The sequence below is a fragment of the Halichoerus grypus genome, chromosome 8, assembly GCF_964656455.1.
Source record: "Halichoerus grypus chromosome 8, mHalGry1.hap1.1, whole genome shotgun sequence".
In the NCBI taxonomy this organism is placed as follows: Eukaryota; Metazoa; Chordata; class Mammalia; order Carnivora; family Phocidae; genus Halichoerus; species Halichoerus grypus.
This window is the reverse complement of record NC_135719.1, coordinates 118,243,609-118,264,171: the sequence shown is the minus strand read 5'-3', so window position 1 is coordinate 118,264,171 and position 20,563 is coordinate 118,243,609. Positions and strand designations below refer to the sequence as shown.

The 20,563-nt window shown below is 38.8% G+C and overlaps 1 protein-coding gene across 18 annotated transcripts in view; it reads right to left on the bottom strand.

Moving 5' to 3' along the window:
• The window catches only part of GPHN (gephyrin), a 598,378-nt gene extending 579,141 nt beyond the window's left edge, over nt 1–19,237 (bottom strand). For 3 of the 18 annotated variants that reach the window (XM_036071133.2, XM_036071135.2, XM_036071132.2), the window contains exon 1: nt 18,632–19,236. In XM_036071133.2, coding sequence (XP_035927026.1) covers nt 18,632–18,695 — 64 coding nt within the window. In that variant the 5' untranslated portion in view covers nt 18,696–19,236. Of the gene's footprint in view, nt 1–18,631 lie in introns of all 18 variants that reach the window. The other 15 variants (XM_036071134.2, XM_036071139.2, XM_036071136.2 and 12 more) reach the window with 9 other exon arrangements.
• Between the last annotated feature and the right edge of the window lie 1,326 nt (nt 19,238–20,563).

The window sequence follows — 20,563 nt, the reverse complement described above, 5'->3', positions numbered from 1 at the left end:
TATAGAGGCATACAAAAACCCCACTAAAAATAAAAAGAAATTTTAATAAACTTCATTAATATTAAAAATTTTTATTTATTAAAAGACATATTAAGAGAGTGAAAATACTAGGCTAAGACTGGGAGTAGATATTTGCCATTATGTATATCCAAAGTACTTATGTTCAGAATTATAAAGAATTCCTACAAACCTGTAAGACAGCCCTATTAAAAAATATATTTAAAACTAATACATTAGAAGGTGCTCAACATCACTGCTCATCTGGGAAATGTAAATAAGAAAACACTACACGCTACCCAGGATGGCTAAAATTAAAAAAGACTGACAACACTAAATCTCGGCAAGAATGTAGAGCACTAAACTCTCTTCCATTGCTGGGTGGGGATACAAAATGGTACAACCTTTATGGGAAATGACAACCCAGCAATTCTACAAATAGAAATGAGACAATTTATTCATCAAGGGACATATATGAGAATATTTATGACAGCTTTATTAACAATAGTTAAAACTAGTAATAATTCAAATGTCCATTAACAGAATAATGACCCATTCATGCAGTGGAATACCACATAGCAATAAAATGGACAACTGCTACACACAACATGGATGAGTATCACAGACATAATGATGAGTGACAGAAGTCATTCTATTTATATAAATTCAAGAATAGGCAAAAGTAATTCTTGAGGACAAAAATCAGGATAGTGATTACTTAGGCGTGGCAGGGGAAGTGGATATTGACTAGTAAAAGGCATGAAGGAAGACTCTGGAATGCTGGAAATACTCCACATCTTGATCTGGGTGGTACTTACAAGGGTCTATACCATGAAAAATCATCATGCTGTGCAATTTGTGGATTTTACTGTATGCATGTTTTATCTCAAATTTTAAAACCATTACAGCAGGGAATTCAAATGGTGTATATTGGGGCAAAACTTCTTACTATAGAGAACACAGTGCATAATTTTTTTTTAATACCCAAGACTAGAAGTAAGGTGCCTTGGGTTTTAGCTGCATACTCTATCATGTAACCCTAAATAAGTCATTTAACTGGGTCTTGGTTTCTTTACGTAGTAGAGTGGGTTTGTACAGATAATCCTTACAGTTCTTTCTATATCTAAAAATCTGAGTCTTTGAGATAAACTGTTTAATTAAAAAATCTAATTCTTGGGGCACCTGGGTGGCTCAGTCATTAAGCATCTGCCTTCAGCTCAGGTCATGATCCCAGGGTCCTGGGATGGAGCCCCTCATTGGGCTCCCTACTCAGCGGGAAGCCTGCTTCTCCCTCTCCCACCCCCCCTGCTTGTATTCCCTCTCTTGCTGTCTCTCTCTGTGTCAAATAAATAAATAAAATCTTTAAAAAAAAAAAAAAGAATAACCCCTCCCCCCCAAAAAATCTAATTCTTAAATTTCAAACTACCACAGTCACCTAAGGCTTTCATGTAGCAAAACCAAGTTAGGTCTTGTAATTCTAATTGAAGAAGGTTAAAATCAGATAAATCATGCTGCTGTATATCCTGAATTTCCTATACCTATATTTAAGCTCATCTACTTTAGTCAAGACATTCTAATGCCACCCCTTTAGCAGCCAAGAGAACCTGACAGCCAGATTACCTTCCCTTGCTTTTCTCAGGATGGGTTATTCATTCTTCCAGGCCCTGCTCAAACACTATCTTCTTTATTTTTTTTTTTTAAGATTTTATTTATTTATTTGACAGAGGGAGAGAGAGAAAGCACAAGTAGGGGGAACAGCAGAGGGAGAGGGAGAAGCAGGCTCCCCACTGAGCAGGGAGCCTGATGCGGGGTTCGATCCCATGACCCCAGGATCAGGACCTGAGCCGAAGACAGACGCCTAATTGACTGAGGCACCCAGGCACACCAACACTATCTTCTTTAAGGTACCATCCCTCCTACAGCCATTCAGTCTAAATTAATTGTTCCTTCCTCCATGCACCCACAGTATGTTGCTTGTACTTCTATTATAGCTCTTACTTCATTCTGTCTTATAGGTATTTGCTTTCACGTATTTAAGTGGACACTTTCCAGAGGAAAACTGTACTTACTCAGCCAGCCACATCAGCCAAATCAACCCTGGAAATCAATGAGTAACAGCACAGTAAGATCACTTTCATATTTAATTCTGTTAATGGTGGCAAAGTGAAATAGTATATCCTAAATGCTGCTGTCCCCTACTCAAAGAAGTAACAGATTACTATGAATATTCAAGCTACTGAACTAATCCCAGTCCTTATTTCAGCCTACTCTCTAACAATTAAACAGCCAAAGGCAGACAACTAAAAAAAGTAAATTAGGGCTGTAATGGGGAAACAAATTATTTATGAAATTAAATTATTTATCTCAATAAACAGATGGTTAGGGAAGAGGCAAGTAAACTACTTTGGGATTATATATTCAAATTCCTTTTCTGTTAACTGACCCTGCTCCTGTCCACATGGTTGGTATAGCATAATCTCTATCCTCTAATCACAAATGATTGGTCCAGGACAAAGTTCTTCCACAAAAATTTTAGAAAACAACATGAAAATAAACTCAGTCCTTCTCTGGATGGCTGAAATGGGAAGATATAAATAATATAGGAACTGTTGATGGCACTATTTTTCCATTGTGGAAAAGGCAGATCTGTGGTAAACGAAAATAAAACTAACTTACAGAATAAAGCAAAGATGAGAAACAGTCCTGAGGACCTTCAAACCCTAGATCCAATATTCCTAAGGTTTCATCCTGTATTTAGTTTTTGTGAGATAGACACCCCATTATTCTTATAATAAATTTCCCCTTTACTAAAGCTAGCTCAATTTGAATTGTCACTTGCAACCAAAACAATACTGTGATAGACTGTTACTTTGATGACCCCCCAACTAACCACACTTCCTAGTATTCCTAGTCTTTTCCCACAAAGACTCTGGGCTAGGCCTGTGGCTATTTTGACCAATAAAATAATGGTGAAAATGAAGCTATGCCAGTTTCAGGCCTATCCCTTAATTGTCCTGGCAGCTTCTGCTTTCTCCCTTTCATAATGCTTGCTCTTGGAATACTTCTTGGAACCCAGCCACCACACCATGAGGATAATGAATCAGCCATGTGGATAAATCCACATGTAGGAGAACCGGCCCTGGACAACAGTCCCATTTAAGCCTCCAGATGACTGCAGTTATACCAGAACCCCAACTAATGCCACCCACAGCAGAACCACTGAGTTAATTCATAGAAATGTGAGAGACAGGGTGCCTGGGTGGCTCAGTCGTTAAGCTTCTGCCTTCGGCTCGGATCATGATCCCAGGGTCCTGGGATCAAGCCCTACATCGGGCTCCCTGCTCAGCGGGAAGACTGCTTCCCCCTCTCCCACTCCCCCTGCTTGTGTTCCCTCTCTAGCTGTGTCTCTCTCTCTCAAACAAATAAATAAAATCTTTAAAAAAAAAAAAAAGAAAGAAAGAAAGAAATGTGAGAGACGTTAAACTGTAGTTTTAAGCCAGTCTTAAGTTTTGTAGTGGTTTATAAATGCAAATTTTAACTAATACAAAAGTTCAATTCCATGCAAGTAACTTGGAATTCTACTTTCCTAACACAGACTATGTCTTGGAGCTTGGATTGGCAAACTATGGCCCTTGGCCAACTCTAGCCCACAATCCGTTTTTATAAATAAATGCTCATACATTTACATATTGTCTATGACTGTTTTCATGCTACTGAATAGCTATGACAGAAATCATATAGCCCACAAAGCCTTAAATATTTACTATCTGGCCCTTTACAGAAAAAGTTTGGTAAACCTATCATACAGTACTTGGCAAGTATTTTTAATATATAAATGACTAAAAATGTAAACCTACTTTACAACCAACTCCTCATACTCATAGGATAGATGACACTATAAATATTTTGTAGTTTTAGCCTCACATAATGCAAAGCAAATCTCATGCTTGCCACAAGCTGAATGTTTGTCTCCTCCCCAAATTCATTATGTTAAAACCTATCCCCCCGGTGGGATGGTGTTTGGAAGTGGGGCCTTTGGGAGGTGATTAGGTCATGAGGATGGAATTAGTACCCTTATACCCTTATAAAAGAGACCCAGAGACTTCCTTCCCAATTTCTGCCACATGAGAAGACAGAGGATAGCTGTCTGTCAACCAGGAAGTGGACCCTCACTGGACATCAGATCTGTTGGTACCTTGATCTTGGATTTGCCAACCTCTAGAACCATAAAAAATAAATTGTTGTTTATAGGCCACCCAGTCTATGGTACTTTGTTATAACAACCCAAACGGACTAAGACAATATTGAACTGGGCTGTACTGTTTGTTAACAAGTAAGGCTACAGTCAGACTAATATATTAATCATGGACAGGAAAACAACAGAGTAATAAAATCAGATCCATAATTATTTCACTGCTTCTAAGTGCTCCTACTATAGGAGCGGGGGGTCTGGGAGTGGAGGGTGTCTCCATTTCAAGTTTCTCATATATTAAGTATGACCCACTTCTGAATTGCATTAAGAATCAGAAAAGAATGAATGTTTCCTTAGGATGCATAGTTGACAGTTTTGTTTTTACCTAACAATACTTCACAGACCCATCTGCATAAGAAGCCAAGTCCAATATTAACCTAAGTCAATGATTCTCAAACTTTCCTGCCAAAAATTATCTTTGGCAATGCTCTAAATTCTATAGATTTTTCTTTTGGCATCTGTTATTTCATAAAGTACTTCTACCTTTTTATATATAATATTCCTTTGCCTTATACTCCAACTCATTGTTACTTCAATCCAAGCATAATAAGGCCTAAGCCTTGGCTCCTTATCCCTGGGGTTTACTATTTTCCTCATCTACCAATTAAAAATCTCTCTTCATGGGGCGCCTGGGTGGCTCGGTTGTTAAAGCGTCTGCCTTCGGCTCAGGTCATGATCCCAGAGTCCTGGGATCGAGCCCCGCATCGGGCTCCCTGCTCAGCGGGAAGCCTGCTCCTCCCTCTCCCGCTCCCCCTGCTTGTGTTCCCTCTCTCTCTGTGTCTCTCTCTGTCAAATAGATAAATAAAAAAAAAAAAATCTCTCTTCTACAAATCAACAATTATCTATGTAGTTTTATTTTGCTATCACTTTACCACCCTGTATTATCGCACCATTTGTATAACATTTGAAACTTTTCCACTTTCTTTACTATAGAACTCCATAACACCACACAGATGTACATAGAGGCAGTTTTCTCCACAGATCTTAACATGCCTTAGAGAATTGATCAGAAAGAGTTTCCCATATATACTTTAATTTCAACCTATACCTCAAAAATCTCAAGTTTTTGTCATTAGTTACTACACTACAAATACCATCTTCTGACTCTAACAGCCCAAAATTTAAGCTAGGAAATAAGAATTTAGATCAAGGAGAACCCCTATACAATACTAATCTTTAAAGAAGCTCATAAAATAAAATAAAATAAAATAAAATAAAATAATAAAATAAAATGGTGGAAAAATAGCATGAAGGTAAACCATGGCTAGATCATATATCTAAAAACTGTACTGGCGGGGTGGCCGCCTGGCTCAGTCAGTAGAGCATGTGACTCTTGATCTCAGGATCATGAGTTCAAGCCCTACGTCACATGTAGAGCTTACTTTAAAAAAATAATAATAATAAAATAAAAGTTGTATTGGCTGATTTCTGCTACCATGTTTATAAAGGTAATTATTTTCACATTTATTACAATACAAACAACAAACATTTAATGAGTACTTATTATGTGGGCACATTCATTAAACGTTTACAGTTATCTCATTTATCACAACAACCCTCTAAGGCAGGCATTGGTATTATTCCCCATTTTACAGATGAGAAAACCATAGCTTAGAGAAGTAACTCTAAAAATTTAACTTCATTTAATTAGGTATAAACCCAGGTAGTCTAATCCAGAGCCTACCTACTATTCCAACTATCTGTGTGAACCTAAAACAATATTGTTCATTAAAGGTACACGTCTGGGGGCCTAAGTGGTTCAGTTGGTTAAGCTTCTGACTCTTGATTTCGGCTCAGGTCACCATCTCAGGGTTGTGGGATGGAGTCCCACATCTGGCTCCGCACTCAGTGGGGAGTCCGTTTGAGATTCTTTCCCTCTGCCCCTCCCCGCTTCCCCTCCCACCATCCCCCCACCCCACAGGCCCAGGCTCTCTCTAAAATAAAAATAATTTTTTTAAAGTAGGGGTCTTATTTTACAATAGCTTTATTTTAAATATGTAAGATCAAAATATTTACAACGTTGGGGTGGGGGGGCGGGAGTACTATAACTTTGTTTTCCAGATCTCTGGTATACTAATTCAAAAAGAAAAATGTAATACATCAGTACCTCTAAATCACTAGTATCCTTCTAAGTTTGATTTTGTGAACCAGTTATTACACTTACATGCATGTAATTTTTATGCTAAATTTTAAGCATTTTGCAATTTGAACTCTGTAGCATGTACTACTGAAGGAAATAAAATTGCACATATTATGCAGTGGAAGTAACAGACATTTATTTCCATTTATACTCGGCATGAATGTCAGTGTCTTTTTCTAGCAATTTTTCCTATTTGAAGTAAGAAAGGCATCTCAGATCAATAACTGTGCTGTCAGTAACAGATCGTAGATAACATGAATACAAGCAATAAGAGAATGGTAAATATGAAGTATGTTCTGAGTTTGGGATTAATAAGATTTTAGAGCTGAAGGAGATTTTAGAGAGCATCTCTTCAACTTTACATTTCACAGATAAGGATATCAAACCCCAACTGGAAAAATCCAAAACAGAACTTGATCCAATGTTCTTTCCCATGTAGTAGTAACAGAATCAAGACTGGTCTGTCTAGTTTTTGCTATCATAGATTTTCTGAATAAGATAATACATTCAGCCACTGTTTTAATATGGGGAAAAAAAAGAAATGGGAGGTGGTAAGTGATTGGGTGAAAATAAATAAATAAATACATACACGCACACACACAGACACACACACACACACATCCAAAATAAAAGAATTAATTTTCACAATATAGATTATTATAGGTAACCACTACTTCTAGAGCAAAAAGCTAAAAAATAAATATAAGGGTCTTACATAGACTTCTGGAAGATCATTTGCAGGGGAAAAACCACAATTTCCCAAAGAAGTGAATTCTCGTGTGCCTTGGAACAGTGTTCCATTTTCAAAAAGTTTTAGAAACACTAGACTAAATAAAGTTCAAAAGGATCCACAATTGTAATATTACTCACATCTTTAATATACTAATATGCTTTAATATACTATCAATCTCCAAAAGGAGGGTTAGGTTATTATATAGCACTTCCCAAATTTACTTGAAAATAAAAACCTCTTTACACCATACCTATTATAACATCTCCCAGAGAAATGTTGCTAGAACAAAATTTAGAAAACAGTGGGAGAGGCTGTTTGTAGAAAAAAGGACTAAAGAGCCATAACTGATCATAAATTTAAAATAAAGCAACATAAAACAGCTGTTGTAAAAACTAGTAAAATCTAACTATTACATGTACACTACTGTTCTAAAATGTCCTTCGATAAGCATTCATATACACAGCATGAAAAATTCGAAGTCAGTTAATTAACATGTCAATTAGTCACTGCTGATATTAGGGAGCCCTAATTTAACCCACTAATTCTCAGACTTTAACTTGCTCCAGTTCGAATTTATAACTCTCTGCCAGAGAACCATTTTCATTGAAGAAACAGGAGAAAGAAGAAAAGGGGAAGATATAATAAACTATATTCTTAGGAAAAAAAGAAAGCAAAAAGGCACAAGACCTCAGGGAACCTCTAGCAAAAGAATTCTCTGCCCAAGCACACTTTTCCCTTTCTAGTAGCAGAAATTCCACTTCTTTTGAAGGCTTCCCTTTCCCCTTTCTATGTGATTCTGGTGAGGCTGCCTATTTAGTGTCCCACTCTCAAGATAGACATGTGATATAGGCCTGGCTAATCAGTCCTCACTCTCCTAGTTCTAATGATTGGCTCAAAGATGGACATGTAAACCAAGCCAGGTAAAGGAGCATCTACATGAAGGAAATCTACTTGCACCATGCTCAGAAAAACAAAGCACTGAAATGGAGAATAAGGATTCATGATTAAGAGGTACCTGGGTGGCTCACTGGGTTAAACGTCTGCCTTAGGCTCAGATCATGATCCCAGAGCCCTGGGATCAAACCCCACATGGGGCTCCCTGCTCAGCGGGGAACCTATTCTCCCCCTCCTTCCCCTCCCCATTGCTTGTACTCTCTCTCTCTGTCTCTCCCTCTCAAATAAATAAAATCTTAAAAAAAAAAAAAAAAAAAGAATTCATGATTACATTAATTCCCTGATCACACTGCTTGAGACCCTAAAATCAGTTCCTCCTCTATATTCCATCCCATGTAAATTAATAACTTCCCATTTTAACATAGCTAATTTTGAGCTCCAGTATCTGTCATTTGCAATAAATGGTCCTAATCCACATATGCAATTAAATAAAGAGATCTCAAAAGAACTTGTAAAGATTAAAAAAACAAAAAGGGGGGTAATATTAATTACAATTAGTACATTCTTTTGGGAAGGCAAGTTTGTAATTTCCATCAGAATTTTAAAATTCATATACCATTGACCTAAAAATTATAGTAATTAATCTCACATTTAAAAACAAATCACAAATATGCAATGATAAATGTACAATGTTACTGTCTACCTTTGTCACAGTGAAAAATTAGAAATTTTGAGGACTAATAAATACCACACACCCTATGATGCAATATGATAGACCCATTAAAAGGAAAAATGTATATCTATATGAACTTACTGTTACATACCAAGGAGTATAACGTAGTGGTTAAGAGCTTACACTCTAGGAAGAGACTACATGGGTTCAATTTGGAGCTCGGCCTTTAAACTTTGCCTCTTACCACAGTAATTTGGGCAAATTACTTAATCTCTTTCTGCTACAATATCCTCAACTGTAATACAGTGATACTATTATGAGGATTAAATGAATTAATAGGCTCTGTAACAGGCTCAGAAAAGCATTTCATATTTGGTAAGCTCTCAAAAAAGTTAACTATTATTTTCACTAATATGAAAAGATGTCCAAGACATGCTAGAAAGGAAGGGAGGAGAAAATACTATGTATAAGCAAAGGTCACAAATTCAAAGGACTACAGAGCTAGGCAGAGAATATAAATAGGTTAAATGGGAATTGTGAGAAACTGAAGAATACATGCCCTATTTCCAGGGGACAACCACTCTAACCAACTATTGTCATGTGAGAAAGAGGTTGCAGTGTTGCTCAATCTTAAAAAGCTAAAAATATGGGTTTACATGAAATTGACCTTTTTTAAATGTTAGAAACATACTTTTTTTAAAAAGATTTATTATTTATCTTAGAAAGAGAGCGAGCGAGCATGCAAGTGGGGGGAGGGGCAGAGGGAGAGAATCTTCAAGCAGACTCCCTGCTGAGCATGGAGCCTGAAGTGGGGCTGGATTTCACAACCCATGAGATTATGACCAGAGCCAAAACCAAGAGTCAGATGGTCAAACAACTGAGCAACCCAGGGGCCCCAGAAAAATACTTTTTGTAAAAACACAGCAGGGGCCTAATGAAATGTGTACTGGTCAGTTATGGCCATTGGTCTGCCAATTTGCAAACTCTGATGTAATAAATATATACTTGTACATAGAATAAACAAAAATAAAAACCTTAAAAATGATTAACACTAGAGAGAGACTGGGAAAGTAGAGTGATAGGGCTTAATTTCACACTTTACCTTTCTGTACTGTTACATATCTTACAACACAAATATACTCCATAAGTTTTTAAAACTCATTAAAAACATGATAAGAATTTAGAAGCTGTCCCACTTGCAACTAAATTCAAGTGCAACTACTATTGTGGGGATATTAATTTTATCAAAGCATAATTTTTGAAATTTGCATTAGAATCAAAATTCACTATTGACTCCTCTAAGTGGAGGCAGAATAGGAGATCACATTTTTTAAAATGTTTCATCCTTTTTTTTAAGATTTTATTTATTTGTCAGAGAGAGAGCACAAGGAGCGGGAGCTGCAGACAGAGAGAGAAGCAGGCTCCCTGCTGAATAAGGAGCCCAATGTGGGACTCAATACCAGGACCCTGAAATCATGACCTGAGCGGAAGGCACTTAACCAACTGAGCCACCCAGGCGTCCCTCATCCTTTTTTTCTGAAAAAATATGTACCCTATTCAATTTCTTGTGTCCGAGATATCCAAAAGTTCTTAACCTGAATTAGACTTTAAAGATCATTAATTCCAAGTATACTTCTTAATGTTTGTAAAAAAAAGAACTTAACAGTACATTTCTATTTAGCGCTCAGATTGTACTTCTCTCTTCCTTTCACAAGTTTCTGCATTTTTATTAGCATTTTCAGCATGAGGCAGACACAATTAGCCATGATCCTGAAATCTCAAAGTACAAAGAAACAAGTAAATTTCTTTTGGTCTTATAGTAATAATCATTCATCCTCTGATGCCTTCAACCCAAAAGTGAAAACAATTATTCTTTAGACCTGCAAGTCTAAGTGGATGTCCTATCATATATAATTCTTAGCAAGATTGTTTATATGCTTCCCAAGGGTATAGTAGATTAGAAACTAGAAGGTGAAGGGCAATTTATAAAGGTTGTAAGAATTAAATAACATGTGTCAAGTGCTTAGCACAAATAGAACATATTTATGCCATGTATATAGGCCTGATAAATGTTAAACCTGATTGAACAAAAAATAATTAAAATTATGTTCAGTATATTCTATCTTAGAAAGCAGGAAATATGTAATGGTTTAAAAATTTGAGTCAAAAATGGCTTGACGTGAAAATAACTTTGGCATTTATACTTAAGTTATCTACATCAAAAATAAAATACAGAAGCACTTTTGCAACATAAATGAAGCATGAATTTGTCAATATCCAACTTGACTAAACAGTGTTTTCCTATTAATGCTAAAATAAGCTCCAAGAGGACAAGGACCGTATGTTATTCACTACTTGAATCCCTCACTTTAGCACAGAGCTGGCACATAGTAGGTGTTGAATACTGAATAGATTATTTCCTTTGTTCTTCACATTACCCCTATTAGATAAGCATAATTACCCTCATTCAAAGCTAAGGAAACAAGTAAAATGTAATTAAGTGTCTTGGAAGTGGTAGAGGGGCGCCTGGGTGGCTCAGTCAGTTAAGCAACCAACTCTTGATCTCAGCACAGGTCTCCATCTCAGTCGTGAGTTCAATCCCCGCATTGGACTTTACGCTGGGTGTGGAGCCTACTTTAAAAAGAAAAAGGAAGGAAGGGATGGAGGGAGGGAGGGAGGGAGGGGAAGGGAGGGGAGGGGTAGAAGAGGTAGAACTTTTGACTCCTATTTATGCTATTTTGCTATTTTGACTATCAGAACTGACCTTCAAAATAACATTTTCAGAATTTATTCAACCTATAATTTTTTTCATTTGTTAAGATGACATTTTTTAAAATTACTATAAAATTACTCTAAAATAATCCTCATACAGACTTGCCCATCAACTAAGAAGCAATATATCAAATTTGATAGTATACAAATGTTTCAAATATACATTATTAATATCATCCTCTTACCAGTAACATATAGGAAAATACTAAACCCCTGAACTGTCTTCTTAGTAATAACAGTGAAGTTCTGATTTACCTAAATGTTTCTGGGTAGCTGCCTCCTAAGCCACTATATAAATATCACACCACCCAATTTTTTATTAAACATCTTCTATGCAATTACTTCATTAAGAGGTGCTATGACAAAATGGCACAGAAGAAGTAAAGCACACAATCATCTGTTTCAAAAACTTTAAAATCTACTTTGACTAAGATGTTTATACATGAAGCTGTTAGCAAACTACATCAAAGCAACATATGATGAGGAAAGGAAAAAAGGATTATTGAATATATTCTCCAAGTTAGACATATATGGTAGGCATTTTCACATACATTATCTCAGTTCTTAAAACTTTGTGAAGTATTGCCATCTTCATTTTGGAAAAGGAAACTGAAATTCAGAGAGATTAAATGACTTCCCAAAATAAAGAGCAAATCTGGGTCTGAAATCCAAGTCTGTTTGACTCCAAAGTACTTTTTTCTTGTTGTTGTTGTTTTTTTAACTACATCTTGCAGCCTCCCACATATACATGATTATAGGGTATACACAACATTAATAAATACTGCAGGAAAACAAAGAAAGACATCATTGTAGAAAATAATTCCTAGGATTTTGTTGAGGAAGGGAGGCTTGAGCTGAGTCTGAAATTAAGTGTAGGACTGAAATTACTGATAAGAAAAAGAAGATTAGTAAGGCCACAAAAATTTCTAAATAAAAAAAAAAAAATTTCAGGACTTAATCTCTGAAATTTTTATCTTTTCTTCCATTTTTTATTCTCTTGCATTTCTTTCTGCATAATCTACCTCCTTCCATAATGATTCTTATTATAGAGACAAAAAGTAGTAACTAAGTCTAGTATCCCATATTTCTCTTTGCAGCCGTTAAAGATGCTAAAGGATAGAAACATATTGCCATGAGAACTTAAAGTGATCTTAGAGAATGACTCCTCTGGTTAGTGGTAAGAAAAGCTAAGAGAGAGAGTTAAGTAATATTACAAAACTTTACTGGCCAAACTAGCATTAGAAAGCAAGTCTTCTAAGTGTTCTTCTTATGACCCAGTTCTCCTTAAATTTTTGGTGCCAAAGTACCAATAACAGAGAAGACTGATGGGTCTGGAATTACATAATGGGTTCACTTGAAATTTCTTTGAAGTTTCTAATTTTATCTTAACAGTTCGTGTGAATTCTACATCCTGTTCCTAATTTACTCATACTTATCTTAATATTAAAATGGTTTAAATTACATAGTCTCAAAACTGACACTTCAAGAATTATTATGTTGGTTCTCATAGCTTAGATTCTAAGGCTTAGAATCCTTAAAGAGTATCCCTTGACACAGTGTCATGCACCCAATATGAGAAGCAGGACACAAATTGTGTAATACTCCTTTTTTACCACATCTCATTTCCTTGCTCCTTTATTTTTCAAATTAGGAAATTTTTAAAAAGCATAGTAAATTTCATTCCATTCTTCCAAAATGCATACTTACTGGCAAAACTGTAAAAATTGCTGGGGTTGTTTATTTTAATTACAAAATTTTCAAGAAATTTTACTTAATTAAAATTAATTAGTTAAATACAAATTCACTTATGAATCCATTGAGCAACCTAAATAGACTTCTACATGAAGATACTTCATTAGACTTTTGCTTTTGGGTTGGCTATTCAAAAATTAAGTTAAGATTCCATGCTGTCCATACTAACTACAGTCCCAAATACTTTTGAGCAGGTTAAATAATCTTTTCTTCTTCCTTGGTATTTATCATCTTTGCCCAGATGTGAAGGAGAAAATCCCTTGTGGTTTTATTACTTTCTTCTTTAGGATTTCTCGCTTTTTTTTTTTTAACAGCTCAAATTCCAAATATGTTTCCTTATTGTTCAATCCTATTTACAGGAACAAAGTACAGGTTTTATCTATTTTACCTACTGTTTCAAAAAGCACCCTATTCCCTTAAATAGGAATCTATCACCAGTAAGAATAAAAATAGACTCTTATTCATCACTTCTCCCCAGCAACAAACTGCTGATTCTCCACCATACACCTCATTTAATGTCAAATAGTCGTATGTGGTTTTAATATAGTTAAAACTCTTAATATGTAACAACATATGTACTAATAATTTAGAAGTCTTTAGCCAGTGATGATAGTAGTACGTGCATTAGAAATTAACAATTTCTTGCTTTAGCTAAACATTTAATTCTCTAATACGTTGGTTCCAACCAAAAATTCATGAAGGAATGACGTAGTTTGAGACATAGGATACTTTTTAACAATGATCATACAGATCAATATTGGTATGTTTGCCAGAACACACAATTCCATTTGGTAGGATTCAGATTTGGTTTGCAATACTAATTTGCCTACTTAATGACAACACCCATTCTCAAAACAAAGGTATATAAATATATCTTTATCAGTAAATAGGCTTTTTAGAAAACAATATGAAAACTTTTAATGTACAAGGATAAGCTTGAGGAATGAAATAAAAATAAATGCTTGAACAATTCTAGACTTATTTGATTATAATTTCCTTGGCTAAGAATTTGTTTTAATATTTTGAATGACTATTTATGAATAACTAAAATACTCCCTATATGTAACTAATATTTTTGATGCTCTATTTTATAATTAGTCTTTAATGTCTCTTATCTAGTCTTATATTTGTTCTAATATCTTTTACTGATTACAGATCTACAGCTTAGTACAATAAAAATGTATATTACTAGAGCAAAAAAAATGATTTTAAAATGCTCTTTCCTAAACATTTGTATCTTTTTCTCATCCATACTACTGTTAGTGAAAATTTAGGTAATAGATTATCATCTTTAGCTAAGTGCTAGATGCTTTGGTACTGAACATTAGCAATAGCTAGCTAATACAATATTAAATAACCAATGGAATATCACCTAGCTCATTCTATATTATATAAATGCATGTATTCGTTATTTTCCTGATGTTTCTGTGGAGCTCTTACAGGGGTAGAAATAGTGTGCTCCCTTGATAAAGTTTTCTTTAGAAAAAGTAAAAAGTAGGTGAAAAGTGACACATTAAAATATAATGATTCTGCTACGTAATTGTTAAGACTAGCTGAAAGTATAATTACTACTAACGTTATCAAGGGGAGAAAAATCCTACATCTGCCCCACATCTTGTTTCTAGCTTCAAAGAAGCAAATACCTCTTTATTTGCCTCATATTATGCATCAGCACATTACTTTAATCTCTGTTATAAACAGCAAGAGGAGTAGAAAACATTAGAAACACATATATTAAAAACTGTCACCAAAGATCATATAATCTTCATTTTTAGCAAATCAACATAAGATAGTTACTAATAGAAGTATTGTTCTTACAGATGGGCAATTATTGTCAATCTAAAATTTTCCATGATAACCAATTTTTATATACATAAATGTTCCCATTTTCCTGATAAAAAATAATCTGTATAACTAAAATAGCGATGTCACACTAATTATTATAATCAAATTTCCAAGTCCAAAATGATTCAAGATCATCAAGCAAAAAAGAAATGTCATTGCTAAATACTGTCCTACCACTGTTTCAAAATTCTAATATTATTTGATGAGAAGTTTAATAGACTGCATACATTTATTTGCAAAATTCATTGCCGAGATGAAGACTAAAAAAATCTAAAGGATGAAAAGTTTCAAAGTATAAATATTATCTTTCAACAGATAATAAAAAAATGTCACAAAGAAAGTCAATTGAAGACTTGGAGAAATGACAATACAATTTCACCAAAATACAAACGCATTGTAAAACGTGTGCATGGGTAGACAACACTTTCAACCACCTTTGTAAAATAGATAAAATACTTAGAATCACTGTTATGAAGTATGCCGAAGATATTTTATAAAACACGCCCTCCGCCTTTAAGAGAGCCAAATTATAACTCATAAAATCACAGAATTAAGGGTGGCCTCTTAATTCAATTTTCTTAAGTAGGAAATCATAGTACTTCAGTTCAATAAAGAAAAACTCTACATAGTAAAACTAAAAAACCTGAAGTTCTACAAGACACAAAATACACAATATAGCCTCATTTTTGTAGTTTTTTTTTTTCTTACGCAAAATCACATGGAATATCAAGACCATAAATATTAAGCTGTCTGTAATAAAATCCTCTAATTGCAGACTGAGGGCTGGTGCTCTTTCCTCTGATTCTTCTGTTTCCAGGCTCCATCATAGAAAAGACAGTAACTTTTCAAGTAAAAACATCAGTTATTTCTGACTTCAAATATCCATTTTATCAGCATATCCAGTTGTCCTCCATTACCACTTCTCCCAAATCGGTCATATTCCTTTTGTTCCTTTAGCTACGTCCTTATTCTTGACCCTAGACCTTTCCCCCTAAACTACTGTACCTCATTTTCATGAGACAGCTTCTCCAGATTACCTATAATTCCACTGCCAAAGTTATCTTCTCTCCTTGACATTTTGCCTATGCCACCCACCTATTCCACCTAAGCTTTTCAAGGTCTTTGAGTTACATTTTTATTCTGCTCAAGAGCCTCATCCTCACAAACATATTCATTTATAACTTTGCCACTGACTTTCAACTCCCCTTTAAAATGCCAGTTTCTGGGGCACCTGGGTGGCTCAGTCGTTGGGCGTCTGCCTTCCACTCAGGTCCTGATCCCAGGGTCCTGGGATCCAGCCCTACATCGGGCTCCCTGCTCCGCGGGAGGCCTGCTCCTCCCTCTCCCACTCCCCTTGCTTGTGTTCCCTCTCTCGCTGTGTCTCTCTCTGTCAAATAAATAAATAAAATCTTAAATAAAATAAAATGCCAGTTTCTTCTTACCTTTGGTAAATGAACCAAATTCTCCCCTCAGGTAGTCAGTTATATTTGCTCCTAATCCATCCTGGAATGGAATTCCTTTTACACTTAGCCCTCAAAAACACAGGTAATTTTATTTAAACAACTGTAGCACAATAATTACATACATTGTTTCTTTAGTTGTTTGCATATCAATGTTATCCCTATTGGACTGTATGGATAGAGATAAGGGCTGTATCTATCAAAGCATTCTGTAAAGGCATCTACTGTGTTACTTGACCCAGGTAAGATGATTCACTAAATAAAACTATTAGGGAAAGCTTAAATGAACAAAATATACATATATATATATGTGTGTATATATATATATATATATATGATTCTTTTTTAATCGCTATGGCTTCACTTTAAAACAGCTTTGACCTTTCGTTTCCATGGACAGCTGAAATACTTTGATTTCTATAAAGCTTCACTATTACTACTCTATTAATTTTCAAAACCGGCTGGAATTTAAAGTGCAAGTTGAAGGCTGATATGGGCTATACACTTTACACCCCGCGATTAGATTCTTTGAAAATCAGCAATGTCAACTTAAGAATTCTGATACAACTGAATATTCACACAAGGCAACAGTTTCAGCACCAAAAGAAGAGAACAGCGTATCATGGGGGGGGGGGGCGGGGAATGGTCCCTTCCCTGCAACTGGTTTAGACTAGTTTCTCTATCCCAGGGGCTTTTGATTAGGAAAATTCAATAAATCACCATTAACAACTGGAAAGCATACCAGGGCAAGGCAACCCTTTTACTTAAAAGAGAGGAAGGGGTGCCATGGGTATCTCCTTTTCATAAAACTCAGCAGCCAAATTAAGCTTAGCACTCAGTATCTACCGACAGAGATTTTTTTCCTACCTAATAAAAGCAAGTCTAATTCAATTTAGTCCCTTCCCGAGCACCGTCTCAACCTGTCAGATTTGACAAGAGAAAAAAAATTAAGAAGTGAGGGGCGGGGGACGGGGGAGACACAAGGATTCCCGTCTACATCTCTTCTTTTTCCGAAATCACATCAGTGTGTCTTGGATTTCCTTCACTCCAAACTAAGCCCTCAGATTTCAAATATAGTTCTTTAACCCCCATCTCGCCAATGAATTACACGTAAACCTTGCCAATTACAGAACCACACCAGAAACCCCTACAAATTGGCTTGCTATTCATCTCGGAAGTCATGCCCTGCAGCAACTGCCTATCGCCGAACTGAGGGATATTACCCAAATACAACGCAACGGAATCAGGCATGCAGAGCACACACAGCTTCTGCGAGGGAGGGAAACGAGACCCAGGAAAAGTGCGCTCCTCACAAGCCTTGGGACCATCCGGAGGAGGGGGGGTTCCCAGAAGGGAGGAGGACAGAGAAGCCCAAGTCGGGGAATCCTACCTTCTCAAGTAAAAAGCCCAAGCCGCAGGATGCAACCCGTCCCTCTAAGAAAAGGAAGAGGAGAGCAGAGGCCCCTTTGCTCGGACAAGCGGAATGCAGACACTTTCCGAGGTCTGGGTGCAAGCGATCCCCCATCTCTCGGGAGAGACAAGGGGTGTCCCTTGGGTGACTGAGGGGATGCCCCGCTGGCGAGGGGCAGCCTAAGGCAGAGCAGAGTTTCGCCTGATATTCGCCCGTGCCGGGTCCGGCCGGTGCCCAGGGCAAGCAAAGCTAGAGCGGCGCGGGGCCGCCGGCGTAGGGGGAGGGGAAGGAGGGGGTGGAAATGGGAATCCCCCTTCTCTGAGATGAGCATTAGCGGAGGAAGCGCGCCGGCCAGTCAGAGCGGCGTGCTTCTGGCTGCGGAGCCGGGATCCCGCCGCCTGCACCGGCAGCAAGGAGCCCCGCAGCGCCCGCCGCACGGCCCCTCAGTCCCCCGGGGCCAGGGACTTCGGCTGCGAAGGTACTGGGGCCTGACATCCCACGGGCCGGCTCCAGCTCCCGGGGGGCCCGCAGGAACACCCCAACCTCCGTCAGCTCTCAGTGGTTGTAAAACGCACCCCCCCCCGTCCCCCTCCTCAGCCTTCCCTCCTCCCGAGGCCTCAGAGAAGAGTCACCACAGGCGAGAAGCCTGAGATTAGTCGGGGACAGCGGACGCGGCGGTCCCGGACCTCCTTCCCCGGTTACCTGTGAGGACTCCGACACGGATTTGATGGTCGTGGTTAGTGAGGATCATTCCCTCGGTCGCCATGTTTCCCAGCGCAGTCACCGCACTGACAGGAGCCGGGAGAAGCCGGAGCCCGGAGCGCGCGGGCCGGGAGCGCGCTCGCCTCGGAGAGCGCGAGAGCGAGAGCGCCCGGGGAGCTCGCAGCGACCGGAGAAGGAGGGGGAGGCGGCCAGGCTTTCCGCGGCCTGCGCGGGGTAGAGGCCGGGCCGGGGGTGCGCGGGTCCGCTGAGTGGGGGGGCGGAGTCAGGGCGCGCGACCCCGAGTCCAGGTCGGAGGCGGCTAGCTGCGGGTGGGGGCCGCGGGGGGAGAGCGCGCGGAGGCGTCCGAGTGAGGCCGTTGAGACCCAGACCGCTCTGAGAAGCCCGAGACCCAGACCGGCTAGACAGCAGGAGAGTGAAGGGAAAGGAGTGCACACGCTCGGACGGTTGCGGGGGCGGACTCGGGGACAGGGGCGGAGCTACACCGCGAGGCGTGGAACTCGTGGAGAGTGAGGGGAGGTGTGAGAGCCCGGCTGCGGAGTACTGGAAGCGGGAAGGAGGCGGCCCAGCCCGAAAAGAACCGGGGAACGCTCTTAGGCGCGCGAGTAGCGCGGGATTGGCTGGAGAACGCGGAGCGGGTGCCCGCGAGACAAGAACGCAGCCTCGACCGAGCCTCAGACAGAAGCAATCCCCTGCCGAGCCAGCGCCTCGGCGTTAGAGCCATGGGGCAGCTCTCGGGGCCGCTGAGCCGCTCTCCCAAGGGGACGAAGAAAGGACTCCGCATGCGGGGCCTCTCCTCGAGCCCTGGGGCGCGATCAGCCGACCCTCTGAAAGCGCCAGGGCATCTGGAAGTGGCTTAGAAAGCTACATGGTGGCAGAACAGTGGCCGCTAAGACCGGGACCCCGCCGTGGGTGAAGGAGGAGTTATTCTGTCCCGCCTCACCTTCCCGCTTGCTTCCTCAGTCGGCTCGCCCTGCCGGAGGATATCCGCTTCCCCTGTGCTTTAGGATCCCATCTCCAAGTCGCTACCCACATGACGATCCTCACAGTCGAAGCAGAGCATCTTGAATGGGGATACCTGGCTTTTCTCCCTCCCGCTGCCCCCTGGTTTCGTGGCCTTACGCTTCATCACCACGGTCTCTGCTTTTAGATGAAAAGCACCAATCTTAGAGAACGAGTAGAACGTGTTCCTCTCCCCTGAACCACGATCAAAAAATTGGAAGTAGGAACTCAGGCCGTGACAATTGAGTTTCATTTCAGTATTTGTGAGATGTGAGATTACCATGAAAATAGCTTTTGTTGCCACTTATTTTCATGTATCTTTCAAAAATGTGTTATTAATCACCTGTGGCTATTTCACATCGGTTCCTTAGTTCCTTTCTTCCTAGTCCTTTCAACTTCTGAATTAAAAAATAATAATACACACAGATTTTTTTCCTTCTGCTCTCGGCCATGGTAAATCTGGGAAGCGTAAGAATGAAAAGCAAAATGTCAAACATGTATAATCATCGTTTGTACACAAAATCTCAGTTAATTTGATGGTTATGTTTTTTATTGTGCCATTGGAACATGGATCTGTCCTCTAACTTAAAAATCATATCGTTATGTATTTCATTTTAAATAATGGGAGTACAGGGGCACCTGGGTGGCTCAGTCCTTAGGCGTCTGCCTTCGGCTCAGGTCATGATCCCAGAGTCCTGGGAACGAGCCCCCCATCAGGCTCCCTGCTCCGCGGGGAGTCTGCTTCTCCCTCCCCCACTCCCCCTGCTTGTGTTCCCTCTCTCGCTGTCTCTCTCAATGTCAAATAAATAAATTAATAATAATAATGGGAGTACAAAGGAGATGATGGATGAAATTGAGGTGGGATTTTAAAAAAAATAGTAAAATTTCTTTTGAGTATGTGTATTGCTAGAA